Genomic DNA, 22242 nt, shown 5'->3' with positions numbered 1-22242 from the left:
GGGGCGATCAGCCAGGCAGAGTGGTTAGGGGCGGATCAGGCAGGCAGAGGGGTTAGGGGTGATCAGGCAGGCAGAGGGGTTAGGGGCGATCAGGCAGGAGAGCAGTTAGGGGCGATCAGCCAGGCAGAGTGGTTAGGGGCGGATCAGGCAGGCAGAGTGGTTAGGGGCGGATCAGGCAGGCAGAGGGGTTAGGGGTGATCAGGCAGGCAGGAGAGCAGTTAGAAGCCAGCGTTCAGGATTGTGAGAGGGCGCAGGCTGGGCTGAGGGACCCCTCGCCCCCATCCCCTCATACTAATTTCGTGAACCGAGCCTCTAGTATAAATATATTTAGAGGAAAAAACAACCAAAATTAACCCCAGCGAATCAGCGTTTCTAGGAAAAGCAAGAGATTCCTATTAGTTTCAAAGACGGTGACGGAGGCTCAGGTGAAAGAACTCACAACAGAGCAAGCAGCGCCGTTCATTGGAAAAGTTTATTTCACCATAAAAATGCAAACGCCCTCTCCCCACACCAAACGAACAGCCGCGTCCGAGGATGTGCGCGCCTCCCGGGCGAGGCCGCGGACTATAAAAGTGGAGCGAGGCGGCGGCCTCGGGTCGGCGCGAAACGTTTCCGAGTAAAAATAATTTAGCAAAAACGGCTTCTTAAAAAAAAAAAAAAAACCACACACGCGAACCTGGACTAGAGCCCAGCTGGTGACCAACCACCTTCCCCAGCGTTTCCTGGAGCCCGCGGCCAGGGAGGGGCAGGGGCCGGCCCACAGCCTGCGAGGCCGCGCTGATCGGGCCGGGCCGGACTCGCCGCGTCCAGGGACTTCCCGGTCAGTCACCGGCTTTCGCTGTCCCGGCCGCGGCGCTGCCCGGCGTGGACATCACGGAAACAAAAGCGAACACCAGCGGGCGAGGCTTTCTCTCCCGGCCGGAGCCCTGGCGTCCCCACGGTGACCGCTCGCCCGGCCCTGCCCGTGGGGTCAGCGTGGCGCACGGTGGCGCGGGTGGGGGTCAGGGCCGCGCTGGGAGGTCGGGCTTCTGCCTGCCCGCCCGTCCCGTGGGGTCAGCCCGTGGGGTCAGCGTGGCCACGGTGGCGCGCACCGTCCCCGCAGGCGCGGCCTGGCCAGGCGGGCGCTGTCCATCCAACAGTCTTCAGGGGACTCGGGCTGACGGTCCGGGGAGCCCACGGCCGCCTGTCGTGGGTGAAGGGGCTCCCGACGCCGCCCTCGTCCCCAGAGGCTCCTGGGACGCGGTTCCGAGGCAGCGAGAGGAGCGGGAAGCTCCGTGGGCCCCGATCTCCCGGGGCCGGACCGGGCAGGCCTCGCCCGGCATTACCTGTCCCAGGTGCTGCGGTGCCGGCCCGGGGACCGGGGGGAGCCCGAGCGGGACCTCTGGCTGCGGCGGTGGCGGCTGCGCTTCCGGCCGGAGCTGCCCCTGCGGTCGCGGCTCCGCTCGCGGTGGCCGGAGCGGTCTTTGCTGCGGGACTTGTGTGCGCGCGCGTGGGCGGGGCTGGCGCTGCGCCGGTGCGGGCTGCCGTCCTGGTGCGAGCGCTTCTTGTGGGACCGGCGCTCCTTGCGCGGCCGCCCGTCCTCCCGGCTGCCCGCGCGCCGCGACCCGCTGCGCTCCTCCCGGGGGCGCCGGTCCTCGCCGCCCGGGTCCCCGCGGGCGCGGCCCTCGCCCGCGCTGGGCTCGCGGTTGCACTTGTCCAGCTCCGACAGGGCGTCCTTGCGCGGCTCGCAGGCGGCGGGCGGGCCCTTGGGCTGCTGGTTGTTGTCGGGGATGCAGGCGAGCACCGCCGGGCACCGCTTCTCCTTCTCCGGGGAGGCGCTGTCGGGGGCGGCCGGGCGCGCGGGCGGCGGGTCCCGGCCCGGGGCGTCCTCGCCCGCGTTCCCGTTCACGCTCCGGGGCGGGGCCTCCGCCTCGGGCCGCCGCGGGCCCTCCCTCTGGGCGCCGGGGAGCAGCTGGGCGGCGGCGCTCACGCAGCCGGCGGACACGGACTGCAGGATGTCCAGCACCGGCTGCAGCAGGTCGGCGGGCGCCACGCCCAGCTCGTCGGGCGCCTGCGGGTCGTCCGCCTTCCGGCTCAGCAGGATGCTCAGCAGGCGCTGGCGCAGCTGCCGCTCCTTGCGCTGCAGGCCGAGCGCGCGCTCCTTCTCCTCCTCCACGCGCCGCAGCTCCGCCTCCTGCAGCCGCCGCCGCTCCTCCAGCTGCCGCCGCCGCAGGTCCTCCTCCCGCCGCTCCTGCTCCTGCAGCTTCGCCGCCTGCGGGGAGAGGGGCGCCTCAGCGGGGCCCGCACCCGCCCCACGCGCGGGGCGGCGCGGGGCTCGCAGACCCCCGAGGCCGGGGGTGCCGGCGCGACACCCGTCCCCGCCACACCCGGCGGTCATGCGTCCGCCGGGGCGAGCTGCACACCCCACGGCAAAGCTGCTCGGCACAGCCCCGGGCGGGCGTCTCGGGGTGGCCCAGGCCCCCCGCGCGCTCGCCGCAACCGGGAGCTGGCGACGCAGACACAGGCCGCCCAGGCCGCGGGTCGCGCCGGGCCTGGCTGGGTCCGTGTCTTCAATATTCACCATGAAATTAGGACCGAGCCGCCACAGCCTCAGCGCGCCTGCCATTGTCCTTCCCGGGGCCTTAACACTGTAATTAGACAACAGGTTAGGGGGTCGCCGTGCCAGGCGGACGGGGCGCGCGGCTGCCTGGGCTCGTCTGTGCGTCTGCGGCTGGGCCCAGCTCCGGGAGTGACGGGGCCACCAGGAGGCGCGCGGAGGCTCTGGGCCTGAGGCTCGTACCGTCCACACGGCACCGGCACCGGCAAGACCTCCCGACCCAGCTCTGGAGGAGGGACGGGCGGCCGGGCTCCGTGATGCGTTCCCTGGGGACCAGGCTCAGGCCTCGGCCGCCCGGGGTGCTGGCCGGGAGGGTCAGGGCGAGGCCTGGTGGCCTGACAGGCGTGGACGCTGTGCACCGGGCAGCACTGCCCGGGGGGCCGAGGGACGGCGTGTCCACTGCTCCCGTCAGGGGCTCATGTGCCCCTGGGTGTGGCCGCCCCCAGGCCGCTGGCCTGCACCCCGGAGACCGGAACGGGGAGACACGACTCAGAGCTGCCTCGGCTCCCAAGTCTGGAACCGAAGGAGGCAGGAACCCACACGCCAGGCGGGGTCACCCTCGGGGGGAGCCCGTTCCTCCTGCCGGGGCGGCCCCGCCAGGCCCGGGGAGTGTGGCACCGGCGCGAGCGCCCAGAGGCGCCCCCAGGCGGACGGACCCGGCAGGTACCTTGGCGCGGCCCAGCAGCTCGGTGAGCAGCCGCAGGGACTGCAGGTTGCGCTGGGCCAGCAGCAGCCGCCGCTCCTCCAGCCGGACCTTCTCCTGCAGCTGCCGCTGCTCCTCCGCCTGCAGCTTCTCCAGCTTCTTCTGGCTGCGGCGCTGCTCCCGGTCCCGCTGCCTCTGCTCCCGGCGCCGCAGCTTCTCCTCCCGCCTGCGCTCCCGCTCCATCTCCTCCAGCTCCTTCTGCTTCCTGTGCGGACGGACGGGCGGACACGCGGGGCCGTCGGGCGGGGCCGGGCAGGCGGGCACTCGGCTACCAGGGGCTGCTCTAAGCAGGGGCCTGGGGTGCAGGCTCCATCCCCGGCCCCGGCCCAACCAACGGATGTCTCCCTCCCTCATCTGTCTCCCTCACGCTCCCCTCCCTTCCTCTCTCCCTCAAGTCAATGGGAAAATGCCCTCGGTGGAGATTCACAAAAAACAAAAAGCCAGTGGGAACGGCAGGTGCTCATGCGATTCACCCTGTCAGCTCTTCACCCCAAATCCCTCGCAGCCCAGGGACCCTTCACCCCAAATCCTTCGCAGCCCAGGGACCCTCACCCCGAATCCCTCGCAGCCCAGGGACCCTTCACCCCGAATCCCTCGCAGCCCAGGGACCCTTCACCCCGAATCCCTCGCAGCCAGGGACCCGGGAGGCAGCGCACGCACAGATGGGGTCCCTCAGGGACAGTCTGTCTGGCTACGTGAAACCCAAACCTGGAGCCCTGCAGAGGGAGCCACCGGCTGACAGCATGAAGGTGTTGGCTGAACAAGACACATCTGTGCAGGTGGGGGGCCCCCAACAGGGCGGGGACAGGCTCCCACCTCGAAAGGAAGGTCCCCTAAAATGCCAGAGCACTCCCAGGGCGACTCATTCCCCATCCCGGGCTCCCAGGGGGACACATTCCCCATCCCGGGCTCCCAGGGTGACTCATCCCCCATCCCGGGCTCCCAGGGCGACTCATCCCCCATCCCGAGCTCCCAGGGTGACTCATTCCCCATCCCGGGCTCCCAGGGGGACTCATTCCCCATCCCGGGCTCCCAGGGGGACACATCCCCCATCCCGGGCTCCCAGGGCAACTCATCCCCCATCCCGGGCTCCCAAGGGGACACATCCTCCATCCCGGGCTCCCAGGGCAACTCATCCCTCATCCCGGGCTCCCAGGGGGACACATCCCCCATCCCGGGCTCCCAGGGCAACTCATCCCCCATCCCCGGCTCCCAGGGGGACACATCCCCCATCCCGGGCTCCCAGGGCAACTCATCCCTCATCCCGGGCTCCCAGGGGGACACATCCCCCATCCCGGGCTCCCAGGGCAACTCATCCCCCATCCCCGGCTCCCAGGGGGACACATCCTCCATCCCGGGCTCCCAGGGCAACTCATCCCTCATCCCGGGCTCCCAGGGGGACACATCCCCCATCCCGGGCTCCCAGGAGGACTCATTCCCCATCCCGGGCTCCCAGGGGGACTCATCCCCCATCCCGGGCTCCCAGGGGGACACATCCCCCATCCCGGGCTCCCAGGGCAACTCATCCCTCATCCCGGGCTCCCAGGGGGACACATCCCCCACCCAAGGCTCCCAGGGGGACTCATTCCCCATCCCGGGCTCCCAGGGCAACTCATCCCTCATCCCGGGCTCCCAGGGGGACACATCCCCCATCCCGGGCTCCCAGGGCAACTCATCCCCCATCCCGGGCTCCCAGGGGGACACATCCTCCATCCCGGGCTCCCAGGGCAACTCATCCCTCATCCCGGGCTCCCAGGGGGACACATCCCCCATCCCGGGCTCCCAGGAGGACTCATTCCCCATCCCGGGCTCCCAGGGGGACTCATCCCCCATCCCGGGCTCCCAAGGGGACACATCCCCCATCCCGGGCTCCCAGGGCAACTCATCCCTCATCCCGGGCTCCCAGGGGGACACATCCCCCACCCAAGGCTCCCAGGGGGACTCATTCTCCATCCCGGGCTCCCAGGGGGACACATCCCCCATCCCGGGCTCCCAGGGGGACACATCCCCCATCCCGGGCTCCCAGGGGGACACATCCCCCATCTCGGGCTCCCAGGGGGACACATCCCCCATCCCTATCTCCCAGGGGGGCTCATTCCCCATCCCGGCCTCCCAGGGGGACTCATCCCCCATCCCGGGCTCCCAGGGGGACACATTCCCCATCCTGGGCTCCCAGGGGGACTCATCCCCCATCCCGGGCTCCCAGGGGGACTCATCCCCCATCCCGGACTCCCAGGGGGACTCATCCCCCATCCCGGGCTCCCAGGGGGACACATCCCCCATCCCGGGCTCCCAGGGGGACTCATCCCCCATCCCGGGCTCCCAGGGGGACACATCCCCCATCCCGGGCTCCCAGGGGGACACATCCCCCATCCCCGGCTCCCAGGGGACTCATCCCCCATCCCGGGCTCCCAGGGGGACTCATCCCCCATCCCTATCTCCCAGGGGGGCTCATTCCCCATCTCGGCCTCCCAGGGGGACTCATCCCCCATCCCGGGCTCCCAGGGGGACACATCCCCCACCCCGGGCTCCCAGGGGGACTCATCCCCCATCCCGGGCTCCCAGGGGGACTCATTCCCCATCCCGGGCTCCCAGGGGGACACATCCCCCATCCCGGGCTCCCAGGGGGACACATCCCCCACCCCGGGCTCGCAAGGGGGCCTCATCCCCCATCCCGGGCTCCCAGGGGGACTCATCCCCCATCCCGGGCTCCCAGGGGGACTCATCCCCCATCCCGGGCTCCCAGGGGGACACATCCCCCACCCCGGGCTCCCAGGGCGACTCATCCCCCATCCCGGACTCCCAGGGGGACTCATCCCCCATCCCGGGCTCCCAGGGCGACTCATCCCCCATCCCGGGCTCCCGGGGGGACTCATCCCCCATCCCGGGCTCCCGGGGGGACACATCCCCCATCCCGGGCTCCCAGGGGGACTCATCCCCCACCCCAGGCTCCCAGGGGGACACATCCCCCTCCCAGGGCGACTCATTCCCCATCCCGGGCTCCCGGGGCGACTCATCCCCCATCCCGGGCTCCCGGGGGGACTCATCCCCCATCCCGGGCTCCCGGGGGGACACATCCCCCATCCCGGGCTCCCGGGGGGACTCATCCCCCATCCCGGGCTCCCGGGGGGACACATCCCCCATCCCGGGCTCCCAGGGGGACACATCCCCCATCCCGGGCTCCCAGGGGGACTCATCCCCCATCCCGGGCTCCCAGGGCGACTCATTCCCCATCTTGGGCTCAGAGGCTGCCTGGCACCCGGGAACCGCAGGCGGAGAGGAGGAAGGAAACCCCGCCGTGCACAGCCGCAAGGAACGTTCTGGAAGCCTTCCAGAGGGGAAATATCGAGCGCACAGGACCACGCACCATAGGGTCCTGTTCCTATGAGGTTCTAGCAAACCCACAGTGACTGGAAGCCGGGGACGCTCACTGGGGGTGGGGTTGGGGGGGGGGCGCCCTGAGTGAGGCACCAGGAGAACCCGTGTCACAGGGAAATCCTGGGAGGCTCCCTGGAGGCGGCGACTTTTGTCTGAAATAAATTCACTGCCAAAAGGCGCGGCTCCTCCACGCTTTGGGCGGAGGGAATCCCTGCCATGAGCACCCAGTACGACCAGCACGGCCTGCGACCCCCGGGAAGGCCGGGGCCCCTGCACAGCACCCGCCTCTGAGATGATCACACGGTCGGGGGCCACGGTGACAAGACCCAGGTGCTCCAGGCGGACAGGGCACGGGGGCCCCGGGAGGTGCCATGAGGGGAACAGCTCGGGGTGAGGGCGCGGGAGCCAGACCCCCGAAGACCAGGAAGGAGCCGGGCAGAGTGGGGCGCGCCCAGGCCTCCCTTGCGCTCAGGGCCCAGGACTGGAGCCGCGGTCACCGGCCCGGAGCTCAGGGGCACCCGCCCAGGGCCTGTCCCTGCCGGGGGCGCGGGGGCGAGTGGAGTCCGAGCCACAGAGCCGGCAGTGGGCCCTCCGCACGGCCCGGAGGAACGTCCGAGGCCCCGGCAGGGGGAGGCCCGGCCCCGCTCCAACCACAGGCCCAGGTCCGGCCGGAGGCCCAGCGCGGGAGCCGCAGGTGCTGCCCGTTCCCATTAACCGCAGGTCCCACACCCGTGACGCGGGCAGACGCGGGCGCCCGGGGCTCTGCCGGACAGGACAGGGCCGTCCTGGCCGGACCACAGCCCTGGGCCGGACTGAGCACCCCCTGCCCCCCTCCCCCCACCTGCCCCTCCCCCTACCTGCCCCCCCCCCCCCCAGTCTGCATCTGCCCCCAAGGCCCGGAGCAGCTTTCCAGACGCCGGGTCGGGTCACGCGGGAGGACAGCACTCGCGGGGTCGCGGGGTCACCGGGGACACAAGCTGGGCGGCCTCCTCGCTGCAGGACGCGCCTCCTCGGGCCGAGCCCAGGGCTGACGCTCGGCCAGGGGAGCGCCCGCCTCCGCCCCCCCCCCCCCCCCACCCCCGGGCGGCACCCACCAGGGACCCACCAGGGACAGGGCGAGCGGGCAGGCTGGTCGGGAAGGACCCCCCATCCCCCCCCGCCCCCCGAGTCAGAGACAGACCCGCACACACAGGCCACAGGCTCCGCCCAACAGGCAGCGGCGGGGACGGGAGAGCCTCGCGGTGTTGACCGGTCACAGCAGCACAGCCGCCCGTGAACCGGCCGAGGAGGCCCGGCGGCTCCAGCCCCGAGGGAGCGGGCAGGTCCCCCCCGGAGCCGATTCGCCCTGAAACCGGCCTCTCCCCCCTCGGCCTCGCCCTCCTGCTGTTTCTGGCCTGAGCTCTGGGGCAGGACCAGGCGCGCACTTGGCACCGAGTCCCAGCAGCCGCGGTGTCCGAGCGCACGGACGCCCGCCTGCACGCGCACGGACGCCCACCTACACGGACGCCCACCTGCACGCACAGATGCAGCCCCACCTTCACGCACACGGACGCCCGCCCGCCCGCCCGCACGCACGGACGCAGCCCGCCCACCTCTCCTCCGCGCGCTGCCGCTCCTCCGCCTCCTTCTCGCGCCGCTTCTGCGCCTCCCGCTGCCGCTCCAGCTCCTGCAGCTTCTGCCGCTCCAGCTGCCGCTTCCGGATGGAGGCGTCGCTCAGGTGTTTGGTGGAATCGAAGGAGACCTGCGGGGAGCGCGCGTCAGGGGGAGACTGCGGCCCGGGCCCCGTGGGGGGGGGGGGGGGGCGGCCCTGCAGGCAGGTGCACCCCCCTTCCGATCCCTGAGCGACAGGGCGCTCTCCACGCGGGGGCGCCCCACCGGGATCGAGCCGGAACCCCAGTTTCTGGCTCCAGATGAGCCCCAACCACGACACCCCCGTCCAACGGGGGAGGACGACCTCGCCCGAGCCCAGCGGGTGGCTCAGGGGTTGAGCATCGTCCAAAAGGCGGCCGGTTCGATTCCGGGTCGGGGCACAGGCCGGGGTGCGGGCTCCATGCCCAGTGGGGGGCGCGCAGGAGGCGGCCGGTCGGATTCCCGGTCAGGGCACAGGCCGGGGTGCGGGCTCCATGCCCAGTGGGGGGCGCGCAGAAGGCGGCCGGTCCGTGATTCTCTCTCATCAAGGATGTCTCTCTCTCTCCCCCCCTCTCCCTTCCTCTTTGAAATCAAGAAAGATTAAAAAAAAAAATTGCTCCTGTTACGAGACAATCTTCTCCTCCTGCCCCGGGGGCCCACCAGCCCGCTGACCACGCCCAGGGCCCGCCCCTCCACCCCCCAGGCCGGTGCCCACGGTTCTGGGGCGCAAGCGGCGGATTCTGCACAATTCCCAGCGGAGACTGCCCGTCTCTCTCTGCGCCTGAACCCGACACCGCGGCCCAGACCGTGCGGGGCCTGGCGCGGGGGGCCCGGGGCGCGGGGGGCCCGGCGGGAGGCCGCCCACCTTGATGTTGCAGGCCACCGCCTTGCCGTCCTCGCCCTTGAACATGAGCTTCATGCCGCGCAGCGCGCTCATGGCCTGGATGAAGCCGGCGTACTCGCTGTACTGCACGTAGGCCTCGAAGTTGAGGTGGCCCCCGAAGCTGAAGGTGTGGAAGTTGCGCCCCGTCATCTCCTCGCGGTAGGGGTCCAGCATGGGGATGTCCACGTTGCGGATCGCCCCGAACTTCTCGAACACGCGCACCAGCACGTCCTCGCTGGGCTTCTCGGCGCCCGCCTCCCGGCGCGCGAACCACTTGCAGGGCAGCCCCTCCAGGTGGATGGTGTCGGGCCGCTCGCCCGGCAGCGTCTCGTTCATGTCCTTGGCGTCGCGGAAGAAGGAGTCCCAGTCGTGGCGCGTCGGGAAGTCGATCTTGAACTCGGCGGCGCGCACCTTGAGGATGTCGGAGAAGCCGCTGAGCTTGATGGTCTTGCCGTCCAGGCGGGCCAGGAAGGCCTTGACCATGCTGCGGTTCTCCACCTCGCCCTCGAAGCGGATGAAGTCCATGGTGCTCTTGGAGATGCGCAGCGTGGAGAACTGGTGCTGCACCATGGCCTTGAGCCGCTCCATCACCTCCCAGTTGGAGATGGACTTGCCCGGCTGCTTCAGCTGCGGGAGGGCCACGCTGATGGTCATCTTGGTGATGGGCTTCAGGTAGAGGCCGTAGGCCGGGCACAGCTCCACCGCCTCCGACGTGTCGTGCACGATGGTGGCCGCGGCCATAGCCGCCCGGGGCCTGGGGCCTGAGACGGACGAGGTGGTCAGTTTTCTGTGTCTGTTGTGTGTGTTTTTAAATATATTTTTATTGATTGCAGACAGGAAGGGAGAGGGAGGGCGAGAGGAGCATCCATGATGAGAGAGAAGCATGGACCGGCCGCCTCCTGCACAGCCCATTAGGGGATCCAGCCTGCAACCTGGGCCTGTGCCCTTGACCGGGAATCGAACCCAGGACCCTTAGGTCCGCAGCCCATGCTCTATCCACTGAGCCACACTGGCTAGGGCCACAGCGGTCAGCGCAGGAGGAGAACCAAGACCGCTTCTCCAGCGTGTCCGAGGAAGGGGTGTGGCCCTCAAGGGGCCCTCAGCGCTGAGATGGCTCTTGTCCGTGAGTCATCAGATTACAGAAAGGGACAAACAGACCTGCACTGCTACTAAAAACAGCCCCGCGTCCGCGCTGACCTGGGTGCGAGAGCCGCCTCGCTCCCCGGAAGGTGCTGGAAGCCGGCTGGAGAGGGGACTCAGCTCGGCCCCCGGCCCCCTGGGAGGGTGTGGTAGGCGGCCGCCTGGCGTTGGCATCGATGAAACAGAAGTTTCCTGCTGATAAACCACCTCTTGCCCCGGCCGGTTTGGCTCAGCCGATAAGAGCGTCCGGAGCCGTGGACGGGAGGGTCCCGGGTTCTATTCCCGTCAAGGGTCCAGGGTCAAAGGCATGTACCCTGGTTGCAGACTCGATGCCCAGCCCTGGTCGGGGGCCTGCGGGAGGCAACCCATCGATGTCTCTCTCTGTCTCTTCCCCTCCCTCCCACTCTCTCTAAAGATCAAAATCGCTGAGCCAAAACCGGTTTGGCTCAGTGGATAGAGCGTCGGCCTGCGGACTGAAAGGTCCCAGGTTCGATTCCGGTCAAGGGCATGTACCTGGGTTGTGGGCACATCCCCAGTGGGGGATGTGCAGGAGGCAGCTGATCGATGTTTCTCTCTCATCGATGTTTCTAGCTCTCTATCTCTCTCCCTTCCTCTCTGTGAAAAATCAATAAAATATATTTAAAAAAAAAAAAAAAAAAGATCAAAATCAACGGGAAATATCCTCGGTGAGGATTAACCAAAAAAAAAAAAAAAAAAAAAAAAGCCCTGGCCGGTGTGGCTCAGTGGTTAGAGCGTCTGCCTGTGGACTGAAGGGTCCTGGGTTCGAATCCGGTCAAGGGCACAGGCCCGGGTTGTGGGTTCAATCCCCAGTAGGGGGCGTGCGGGAGGCGGCCGGTCCGTGATTCTCTCTCATCAGGGATGTCTCTCTTCTCCCCTGTCCCTTCTGCTCTGAAATCAATAAAAACATTTAAAAACAACAAAATGCAGAAAAGAAACACACAAGCTCTCTCTGGCCCAGGTTCCCGGCTGGGCCCCTCCTCCCACCCGCTGGGGGCGCCCTCCCCGCGGGTCGGAGCTCCTGGGGGTGCTGGCCCGGCCAGCAGGCGGCTTGGCACCTGCACCCGGACAGCGCGGAGGCGGGTCCCCCATCTGCCCACCGCCCGTGGCCGGGTCCCCAAGGCGCCAGCCCTGGGGCGCAGGTGGAGGGCGGGGCCCACCAGGAGTTGCGCAGAATAGGGGAGCAAGTGGGGGTGCAGATTGGGGGATGAGGAGGCCCCAGGCCTCCCCGCGGGCCGCCACCCAGGACCTGGCGCTTGGCACCACCCTGTCTCCCAAGCAGCCCTTGGCCCTGCCCCCCGCCCCCTGGCGCCCCTGGAAGCCCAGTCCCCGGGCGCCCCCGTAATGCCTCTGCCCCCCCATCGCTCCCCCCCATCGGGGCCCTGGTTCCCCCCACAACCCCCAGGACCCGCTTCTCCAGACCTTGCGGTCCTGGCCCCGCCTCCTGCAGCGGCTGCTGCCCCGTGGTCTCCATGGCAACCCACACGCAGGCGCCCCACCCCCACCCCCCCGCCGGCCAGGTCAGCGCTGATCCCCCCAAACCCCCACCCCTGACCCTCCAGAACCTCCGCCTCTGCCTCCGTGACCCCCGAACCCAGGCTCCCCGACTGCCCAGGATCCCCGGGTCACCCAGGCCCCCAAGACTCTCGGAGCCCCCTAAACCCCCCTAAACCCTCAGACCCTCAGTAACCCCTGAACCCCCAGTACCCCCTGAACTCCCCAGACCCTCAGTATCCCCAAAACCCCCCTAAACCCTCAGTACCCCCAAACCCCCAGTACCCCTAAACCCCCCTAAACCCTCAGACCCTCAGTAACCCCTGAACCCCCAGTACCCACTGAACTCCCCAGACCCTCAGTATCCCCAAAACCCCCAGTACCCCCTAAACCCTCAGTACCCCCTGAACCCCCTAAACCCTCAGTAACCCTAAAACCCCCCTAAACCCTCAGTACCCTGAACCCCAGACCCTCAGTAACCCCTAAACCCTCAGTACCCTCTGAACCCCCCTAAATCCTCAGTACCCCCTGAACCCCCAGACCCTCAGTAACCCCTGAACCCCCAGGATACCCTGAACCCCAAACCCTCTGTACCCCTTAATCCCCCATGCCCTCAGTAACCCCTAAACCCTCAGCACCCCCTTAATCTCCGACCCTCAGTCCCTGCAGCCCAAGACTCTCAGCACCCCGGCCCCCCAAGATCCTAAACACCCCCAACCCCGCCCAGGCCGTCGGTATCCACGGCCCCCCTGACCCCGGCCCTCCCAGAACCTCAGTACCCCCTGAACCCCAAGACCCTCAGGACACGGACGCCCTCGGACCCCGGACCCCAAAGACCCAGAACCCGCGACACCCACAGCCCTCGGACCCCGGGACCCCAGGCCCCGCCCCTTCCGGACTCGCCGCCCCCGGCCCGGCCCCGACCCGCCGCCCGGTGACCCCCGACCCGCCGCCCGGTGACCCCCCGCCCCTTCCGGCCCCGCAGCCCCCGACACCGACCCGCCGCCCGGTGACCCCCGCCCCGCCGCCCGGTGACCCCCGACCCGCCGCCCGGTGACCCCCCGCCCCTTCCGGCCCCGCAGCCCCCGGCCCCGACCCGCCGCCCGGTGACCCCCGACCCGCCGCCCGGTGACCCCGCCCCGCCGCCCGGTGACCCCCGCCCCGCCGCCCGGTGACCCCCCGCCCCTTCCGGCCCCGCAGCCCCCGACACCGACCCGCCGCCCGGTGACCCCCGACCCGCCGCCCGGTGACCCCCCGCCCCTTCCGGCCCCGCAGCCCCCGGCCCCGACCCGCCGCCCGGTGACCCCCGCCCTTCCGGCCCGCGGAGGAAGCGGGTGCGGCGCCTCACCGGCCCGGCGTCCGCCTGCGTCCCCCGCCGCCGCGCCCTGGTCCCCGCCGCCGCCTCCGCCGCCGCGGCCTCCCGCCCCGAGCCGCCGCTGTCCGCCGGAAGTGCCCCCGACGGGACGCCGCGGCCCGCCCCCGGTGACGCACTTCCGCTTCCGGCGCCCGGGCCGGCGGAAGCGGCCGCGCGGCGGCTCCGGGTTGCGCCTCGCGGTCCCGGCCCCGCCCCCAGAGGCGGGACTTCCGGCGAGGGCCGGGGCGTAGGGGCGGGCTGGCCCCGGCTCCGCACTGCGCGTGCGCAGATCGTGCCTCCCTCCCCTCCCCCCTCCAGCTCCCTGCGACCCGATCCACCTGCCGGCCAGGTGGGCGCGCAGCCGCGTTACGTGGCGTTTGCGCCTGAATTCCCGTGATAATCACATATAAGATAGCAATGCACATTAATTACACATTATTCACTATCTAACCATTCATTTATTATTGTACTACGTAGACATCCTAGAGAATATACCTATGCAATCGAATTATAAATATTTAATTGTAAATATTTATGAATGTATATACTACACAATACAGCTATGCCATTTAATTGTAAATATTTAATTATCAATGCTTATTACTATACACGCTAGATCATATAGCTATGCCCCTTAATTAGGACTATTTAATTATAAATATTTATTACTATACATCCTAGATCATATACCTATGCAATCGAATTATAAATATTTAATTGTGAATATTTATTAATGTATATACTACATAATACAGCTATGCCATTTAATTGTAAACATTTAATTATCAATGCTTATTACTATACACCCTAGATCATATACCTATGCCGCTTAATTAGGACTATTTAATTATAAATATTTATTACTATACATCCTAGATCATATACCTATGCAATCGAATTATAAATATTTAATTGTAAATATTTATTAATGTATATACTACATAATACAGCTATGCCATTTAATTGTAAACATTTAATTATAAATGCTTATTACTATACACCCTAGTTCATATACCTATGCCGCTTAATTAGGACTATTTAATTATGAATATTTATTACTATACATCCTAGATCATATACCGATGCAATTTAATTATAAATATTTAATTATAAATGCTTATCACTATACATCCTAGATAATACAGCTATGCCTCTTAATTAGGACTATTTAATTATAAGTATTTATTACTATACACCCTAGATCATATACCTACCTATGCAATTGAATTATAAATATTTAATTATAAATGCTTATCACTATACGTCCTAGATAGTATAGCTATGCAATTTAATTAGGAATATTTATTAATAAATGCTTATTACTATACATCCTAGATAATGTAGCTATGCCATTTAGTTATAAATATTTAATTATGGGTATTTATTACTATACATCCTAGAGAATAAACCTATGCAATTTAATTAGGAATATTTAATTATGAATATTTATTACTATACATCCTAGAGAATATACCTATGCAATTTAATTGTAAATATTTAATTATAAATGCTTTTACTATACATCTCAGATAATACAGATATGCAATTTCATTATAGATATTTATTAATAAATGTTTATTTCTATACATCCTAGGTAATATAGCTATGCAATTTAGTTAGAAATATTTAATTATGAATATTTATTACTATACATCCTAGATCATATAGCTATGCCATTTAACTAGGACTATTAATTACAAATAATTACAGGCAGCTGATCGATGTTTCTCTCTCATCGATGTTTGTAACTCTCTATCCCTCTCCCTTCCTCACCGTAAAAAAAATCAATAAAAATATATTTTAAAAATTAAAATAAAATAAAATAGTCATGTTTTGTGTATCATGGGTATTTGCATCCATGTTTACTGTGTTAAGAGAGAAGACCGTTCAGCCAGTGTGGCTCAGTGGTTGAGCATCGACCGACGAACCAGGAGGTCAGGGTTTGATTCCCGGTCAGGGCACAGGCCCGGGTTGTGGGCTCCATCCCTAGTGTGGGGTGTGCAGGAGGCGGCCAATCGATGTTTTTCTCTTATCATTGACTAGAGGCCCCGGTGCACGAATTCCTGCACCAGTGGGGTCCCTCGGCCTGGCCTGTGGGATCGGGCCAGAACCAGCTCTCCGACATCCCCCGAGGGGTCCTGGATGGCGAGAGGGCGCAGGCCAGGCCGAGGGACCCCATGGGTGCACGATCGGCCGGGGAGGGCTCCAGGGCATTTCAGCTCATCTCACTCAGTCCCTATCGGTCGGACCCCAGCAGCAAGCTCACCTGCAGGTCGGAGCGTCTGCCCCCTGGTGGTCAGTGCACGTCACAGCGACTGGTCGACCAGTCGACTGTCTGCCCCCTGGTGGTCAGTGCACGTCATAGCAGCTGGTTGACCCGTCGACTGTCTGCCCCCTGGTGGTCAGTGCACGTCATAGTGAGCGGTTGAGCGGCCTTAGCACATCATTAGCATACTACGCTGTGATTGGTCGAACGGACGATGGGACACTTAGCCTATTAGGCTTTTATTCTATAGGATGTTTCCATCTCTCTATCCCTCCCCCTTCCTCTATCTCTAAAAAAAATCAATAAAACATATTTTTAAAAAAAAAAAAATAAAAAACACATGGTATGAGATAACCATCATTATGTTGGTGAATGAGTTTGGGGCACATTTTTTTTTACTGACTCCCCTGGGAGACGCCGTGAGTGAGCTCTGGGAGCTGTCACCCAGAGACAGGTTTTGTTTGGTTTTGTGTGTGTTTTTTCCCCTCGGCAACCGGGTTCCTCTCGCCTCTGAGTCACTCATCCTTGTAGAATCGCAGGCACTAGACACTCAGATGGACTGTTTCAATGCTGGCCGACCAGTCGACTGTCTGCCCCCTGGTGGTCAGTGCACGTCATAGCGACTGGTAGACCCGTTGGCTGTCTGCCCCTTTTTTCATATTTTTATATTTCATATTTTTAATTGATTTCAGAGACAGGGAGAGAGAGAGAGAGAGAGAGAGAGAGAGAGAGAGAGAGAGAGGAAGGAGACGTCAATGGCCCTAGCCAGTGTGGCTCAGTAGGTAGAGCGTCAGCCTGTGGACCAAAGGGTCCCGGGTTCGAGTCCAGTCAAGGGTACGTACCCCCGTTGCAGGCTCCTCCCCTGGTCTGGGCGTGAGAAGAGGAGTCGACCAATTGATGCGACAGAAACGTGTTTCTCTGTCTGTCTTTCCCTCTTCCACTCTCCCTAAAAATCAGCGGGAAAATACCCTCAGGTGAGGATTAACCAAAACAAACAAAAAAAGAATAAGATAAATCCAAAGATTAAAAAGGCCAAAAGGTGGGGGTAGGAGGGGTCCTCCCCATTATGTATCAGACCAAGATCAGATGTGAGTAAGGATGGATAGATAGATAGATAGATAGATAGATAGATAGATGATAGATACATTGATAGGTGATAGAAGGCAGATAGGTGATAGAAGGCAGGTAGATGATGGATAGATAGACAGATAGATGGATGGATACATTGGTAGTTATATGACAGAAGGTAGAAGGTAGGTAGATAGATGATTGATGATAGATAGATAGATAGATAGATAGATAGATAGATAGATAGATATCCCCTGTTCCATTGATGGTTACATGTATCAGACCCAGATCAGATGTGAGTAAGGCTGTTGGTCCATTGATGATAAAAAGGGTATCAGACCATGATCAGATGTGAGTAAGGATAGATAGATAGATAGATAGATAGATAGATAGATAGATAGATGATACAAGGTAGGTAGATGATGATGATGATAGATAGATAGGTAGATTGATTGATAGATATATGATAGATAGATAGATAGATAGATAGATAGATAGATGATAGATAGATAGATAGATAGATAGATAGATAGATAGATAGATTCATAGATAGATATCCCCTCTTCCATTGATGGTAACATGTATCAGACCAAGATCAGATGTTGGTAAGGATCTTGGTCCATTGATCATAGTCAATGCATCAAACCTAGATCAAATGTGAGTAAGGATAGGTAGATAGATAAATATATAGAAGATAGATAGATAGGTGATAGATACATAGATAGATAGATAGATAGATAGATAGATAGATAGATAGATGATAGATTATAGGAAGATAGATAGATGACAGATGGTAGATAGATGGATAGAAGATAGATAGGTGATAGATAGATAGATAGATAGATAGATAGATAATAGAAGGTAGAAGATAGATAGATGATAGATAATAGAATGTAGAAGATAGATAGATGATGATAGATAGATAGATAGATAGATAGATAGATAGATAGATAGATGGTAGACATCCCCTGTTCCATTGATGGTAACATGTATCAGACCAAGATCAGAAGTGAGTACGGATATTGGTCCGTTGATGGTGATAAATGTACCAGACCATGCCAGATGCTAGTAACTGGGGGGTCATTGGGAATTGTCTGCCCTGACTCGGCATTTTCCTGCTCCCCCCTCTGCCCATCGAGGACCCCGCACTGGCTTCCAGGACGGAAGCTGGGGTCCCCTCTGCGCCCCGGGTGCGGAACTCTGCCCAAGGAGGACCAGGGATCTGACGGAACCTTTTGAGGATCCCTCTCCCTGCCCGACTGTGTCCCCAAGAAGCTGCCTTAGTCCTTGGGTCTTGGGCTCACCTGCAGGGGAGGGGCCCCCAAATCACGGCCTTGCTTTATTGTGGAACGTGGGTTCCTCCTGAGGCCACCTGGGGGTTGTGGGCCCCCCACAGGGAGCACCACCCTTGTGTGGTTTGGGGTTTTCCTCTCCTCAACTTGAAAACAAGGCAGCTCAGAGAGGAGACCTCCTCTCCTCCTCCTCCTCAGCCGCCCAGAAAACAGGCAAAGAGCCTCATCTATGCACTGCCGACCGATCTATCTATCTATCTATCTATCTATCTATCTATCTATCTATCATCTATATCTACCTATCTACTTACCTATTCATCCATCCATCATTGGTCTATCCATCCATCTATCTATTTATCTATCTACCCATCCATCCATCCATCCATCCATCATTCATCTATCTATCTATCATCTATCATCTATATCTACCTATCTACCTACCTATTCATCCATCCATCATTCATCTATCCATCCATCTATCCATCCATCCGTCTATCTGTCTATCTATCTATCTATGTATCTACCTACCTACCTATTTATCTATCTATCTATCCATCCATCCATCATTCATCCATCACTCATCTATCTATCTATCTATCTATCTATCTATCTATCTATCATCTATCTATCATCTATATCTACCTACCTATCCATCCATCCATTCATCATACATCTATCCATCCATCTATCCATCCATCTATCCATCTGTCTATCTATCTATCTATCTATCTATCTATCTATCCATCCATCCATCCATCATTCATCTATCTATCTATCTATCTATCTATCCATCCATCCATCATTCATCCATCAATCATCTATCCATCCATCTGTCTATCTATGGATGGATGGATAGATAGATGATGGATGGGTGGATGGGTGGATGGATGAATGGATATAGGTAGATGATGGAAGATGATAGATAGATAGATATGATAGATTTGGTGGATGGATAGATCAATACAGATGAAAGATGACATACAGATGGATATAGATTATAAATAATAGATGATAGCTCTAGATTAATGATAGGTAGTGTATAGATTGTAATAAATGACTCCATAGATAATAGGCACATAGAGATACTTATACACTCTGTACAATGGAGATAGATAGACAGTGTTGGATTTCCTGGGTCAATATTCGCTAAATCGCCATCCTGGTGACTTTTTAAAAAAAATTTTTTTATTGATTTCAGAGAGGAAGAGAGAGGGAGAGAGACATAGAGAGAGAACCATCCATGATGAGAGAGAATCATGGGTCGGCCGCCTCCTGCAAGTCCCCTACTAGGGATGGAGCCTGCAACCCGGGCATGTGCCCTTGACCAGGAATTGAACCCGGGACCTTCTGGTTCTTAGGTCGACGCTCAACCACTGAGCCACACTGGCCGGGCCTGGCGACTGTTTAGAACATAACCAGACGCTACATCATGGAAGAGACGGGCCTTGAACACAGGATGGTCAGATAAAGGGTGTCCCAAAATTCACGCAAGATTTGAATTTTGCCTGAGCATTAACGACAACAACAACAACAAAAATAAAAGCCTGATTGTACTGGGTTTACTGAATCCGATTCTCATATCTGTTGCCCTTGGATGTCAATCCCTTCCATTCGATCAGCATCCCCAAGGACCAATGATGGCCCAGGAGCTGGGACAGGGAAGACCCATGGAGACCGCGGCTTTGCGTCTGTGCCAGCAACGCCGTGGAGGCCATGGACCCGATGTGCTATTCCATCCATAAACTCTAGACTCTGTCCTTGATGAGTCAATAAAACATTTACAATTTTTCATGACAAACCTGTGTTTTCTATCAAAATGACTTCTTGCGTGAATTTTGGGACACCCTTTAGCTAGACAAGAATAGATAGATAGATAGATAGATGATAGATAGATAGATAGATAGATAGATAGATAGATAGATAGATGATAGATAGATGATAGATAGATAGATGATAGATAGATAGATAGATAGATAGATAGATAGATAGATAGATGATAGATAGATAGATAGGTAAGTAGTCATCCGACCGATACATCGATAAACAGCGAGAAGCCGGACATTCAAGCTCCCACGGCCCATGATTCCATTCGTGTGACCCGTTCACAACAGGCATTTCCACGCAGAGACAGAGGGTGGGTTGGTGGTTGTCAGGGGCCGGGGGGGAGGGGGTGGGCGTGGTGGCCCCTGGGGACGGATTTCCTCTTGGGGGTGATGACAAGGTGTCGAAACCAGATCGGGGTGGCGATTACACAACACGGCTCTACGTGAGACGCTTTAAAAACTCAACTGGGCCTCAGCCGGTGTGGCTCAGTGGATAGAGGGTCGGCCTGCAGACCGAAGGGTCCCGGGTTCGATTCCCGGCCAAGGGCACATGCCCGGGGTTGTGGGCTGGATTCCCAGTTGGGGGGCGTGCAGGAGGTGGCCGATGCATGATTCTCTCTCATCGTGGATGTCTCTCTCTCTCTCTCTCTCTCCCTTCCTCTCTGAAATCAATAAAAATATTTAAGAAAAAAAAATTCAACAAATGGCCAAGAGACGTATGAAAAACTGTTCAAAGTCACTGAGCATCAGAGAGATGCAAATTAAAACAATGATGAGGCCTCACTGGTGTGGCTCAGTGGTTGGAGCATCAGCCTGCGGACTGAAGGGTCCCGGGTTCGATTCCCGGCCAAGGGCACAGGCCCGGGGTTGTGGGCTGGATCCCCAGTCGGGGGCGTGCAGGAGGCGGCCGATGCATGATTCTCTCTCCTCATGGATGTTTCTCTCTCTCTCTCTCCCTCTCCCTTCCTCTCTGAAATCAATAAAAATTCAACAAAATATTTTTTTTAAAAAAAAGAAAGAAAACAATATAGAGTTTCCTCAAATAATTAATTATGGACTGGCCATTTGACCCAGGGATCCGACTTCTGGGAATATATCCTACGAAACCAGAAACACCCGTCAGAAAGGGCATATGCACTCCTAGGTTCATAGCAGCGCCATTGACAAGCGCTAAGATCTGCAAACAGCCCAAGTGCCCATCGGCCGACGAGTGGATAAAACAGCTGTGGTGCATCCACACCGTGGAATATTATGCAGCCCTGAAAAAGGTTGGATCTCTTACCATTCGCAACAGCACGGAGGGACCTGGAGAGCATGATGCTGAGTGACACAAGCCGGTCAGAGACAGACATGGATCCCACTAATCTCACTCCTACGTGGAAGCTAATGAACCAAATACACTGATGAACAAAATAGATCCAGAGACACAGAAGCATCGAACAGAGTCCGGAATCTCAGAGGGAAGGCGGGGGAAGGAGGGTGGGTGGGTGGGAGGAGATCAACCCACAACCTTGTCTGTGTAGATGCATCACCTGTGGACACAGACAATGGGGGGGGGGGGGCCTGGGGTGGGGACAGGGCGGGCTGGAGGGGTCAATGAGGGGGGTGGGGGAAAGGACACCTATGTGATTCTTTCAGCAAAAAAGATTTATATGCTGTGTTTTTTAAATGTGTTTCTTTATTGGTTTCAGAGAGGAAGGGAGAGGGAGAGAGAGAAACATCCATGATGAGAGAGAATCATGGATCGGCCGCCTCCTGTACGCCCCCCACTGGGGATCGAGCCCACAACCCGGGCATGTGCCCTTGACCGGGAATCGAACCCGGGACCCTTCCGTCCGCAGGCTGACGCTCTATCCACTGAGCCAAGCCGGCCAGGGCTCAGCCAAAAAGATTTAAATAAAAAAATTCACCTCTCGTGAGTCTCGCCTGAACACACACACACACAGACACACACAGACACACACACAGACACACAGAGACACACAGACACACAGAGACACACACAGACACACACAGAGACACACACACACAGACACACACAGACACACACACAGACACACAGACACAGAGACACACACAGACACACACAGAGACAGACACAGACACACACAGGCACACACACACAGGCACACACAGACACACACAGAGAGACACACACAGACACACACACAGACACACACAGACACACACACAGACAGACACAGACACACACAGAGACACACACACAGACACACACAGGCACACACAGACAGACACACACAGACACACACACAGAGACACACAGACACACACAGACACACACAGAGACACACACAGACACACACACAGACACACACAGACAGACACAGACACACAGACACACACAGACACACACACAGACAGACAGACACACAGACACACAGACAGACACAGACACACAGACACACACACACACAGACACACAGACACACACACAGACAGACAGACACACACACACAGACAGACACACAGACACACACACAGACAGACAGACACACAGACACACACACAGACAGACACAGACACACAGACACACACACACAGAGACACACACAGACACAGACACACAGACACACACAC

The 22242-nt window shown here is 59.5% G+C and overlaps 1 protein-coding gene across 1 annotated transcript; it reads right to left on the bottom strand.

Moving 5' to 3' along the window:
* Nucleotides 1-454: 454 nt before the first annotated feature.
* LOC308512205 (A-kinase anchor protein 17A-like) lies at nucleotides 455-13282 on the bottom strand. Its single transcript, XM_081082001.1, has 5 exons — nucleotides 13190-13282; nucleotides 9172-9950; nucleotides 8270-8418; nucleotides 3264-3504; nucleotides 455-2251 (listed from the first exon to the last, which is right to left on the bottom strand). The coding sequence occupies exons 2-5, from the start codon at nucleotides 9928-9930 to the stop codon at nucleotides 1322-1324; spliced, it is 2079 nt and encodes a 692-aa protein (XP_080938127.1). The 5' UTR covers nucleotides 9931-9950; nucleotides 13190-13282; the 3' UTR covers nucleotides 455-1321.
* Between the last annotated feature and the right edge of the window lie 8960 nt (nucleotides 13283-22242).

Source organism: Myotis nattereri, assembly GCF_964212035.1.
Source record: "Myotis nattereri genome assembly, chromosome: Y".
Lineage (NCBI taxonomy): Eukaryota > Metazoa > Chordata > Mammalia > Chiroptera > Vespertilionidae > Myotis > Myotis nattereri.
The sequence above is the reverse complement of the archived record's forward strand: the minus strand, read 5'-3'. Positions and strand labels throughout refer to the sequence as shown.

Excerpts from the sequence above, each read along its gene's own strand:
- LOC308512205 (XM_081082001.1), bottom strand. The coding sequence starts at position 9,930 with ATGGCCGCGGCCACCATCGTGCACGACACGTCGGAGGCGGTGGAGCTG. Across the intron at positions 3,505-8,269 it reads CGGCAGCGCGCGGAGGAGAG|GAAGCAGAAGGAGCTGGAGG; the intron begins GTGGGCGGGCTG and ends CCGTCCGCACAG. Across the intron at positions 2,252-3,263 it reads AGCTGCTGGGCCGCGCCAAG|GCGGCGAAGCTGCAGGAGCA; the intron begins GTACCTGCCGGG and ends CTCTCCCCGCAG.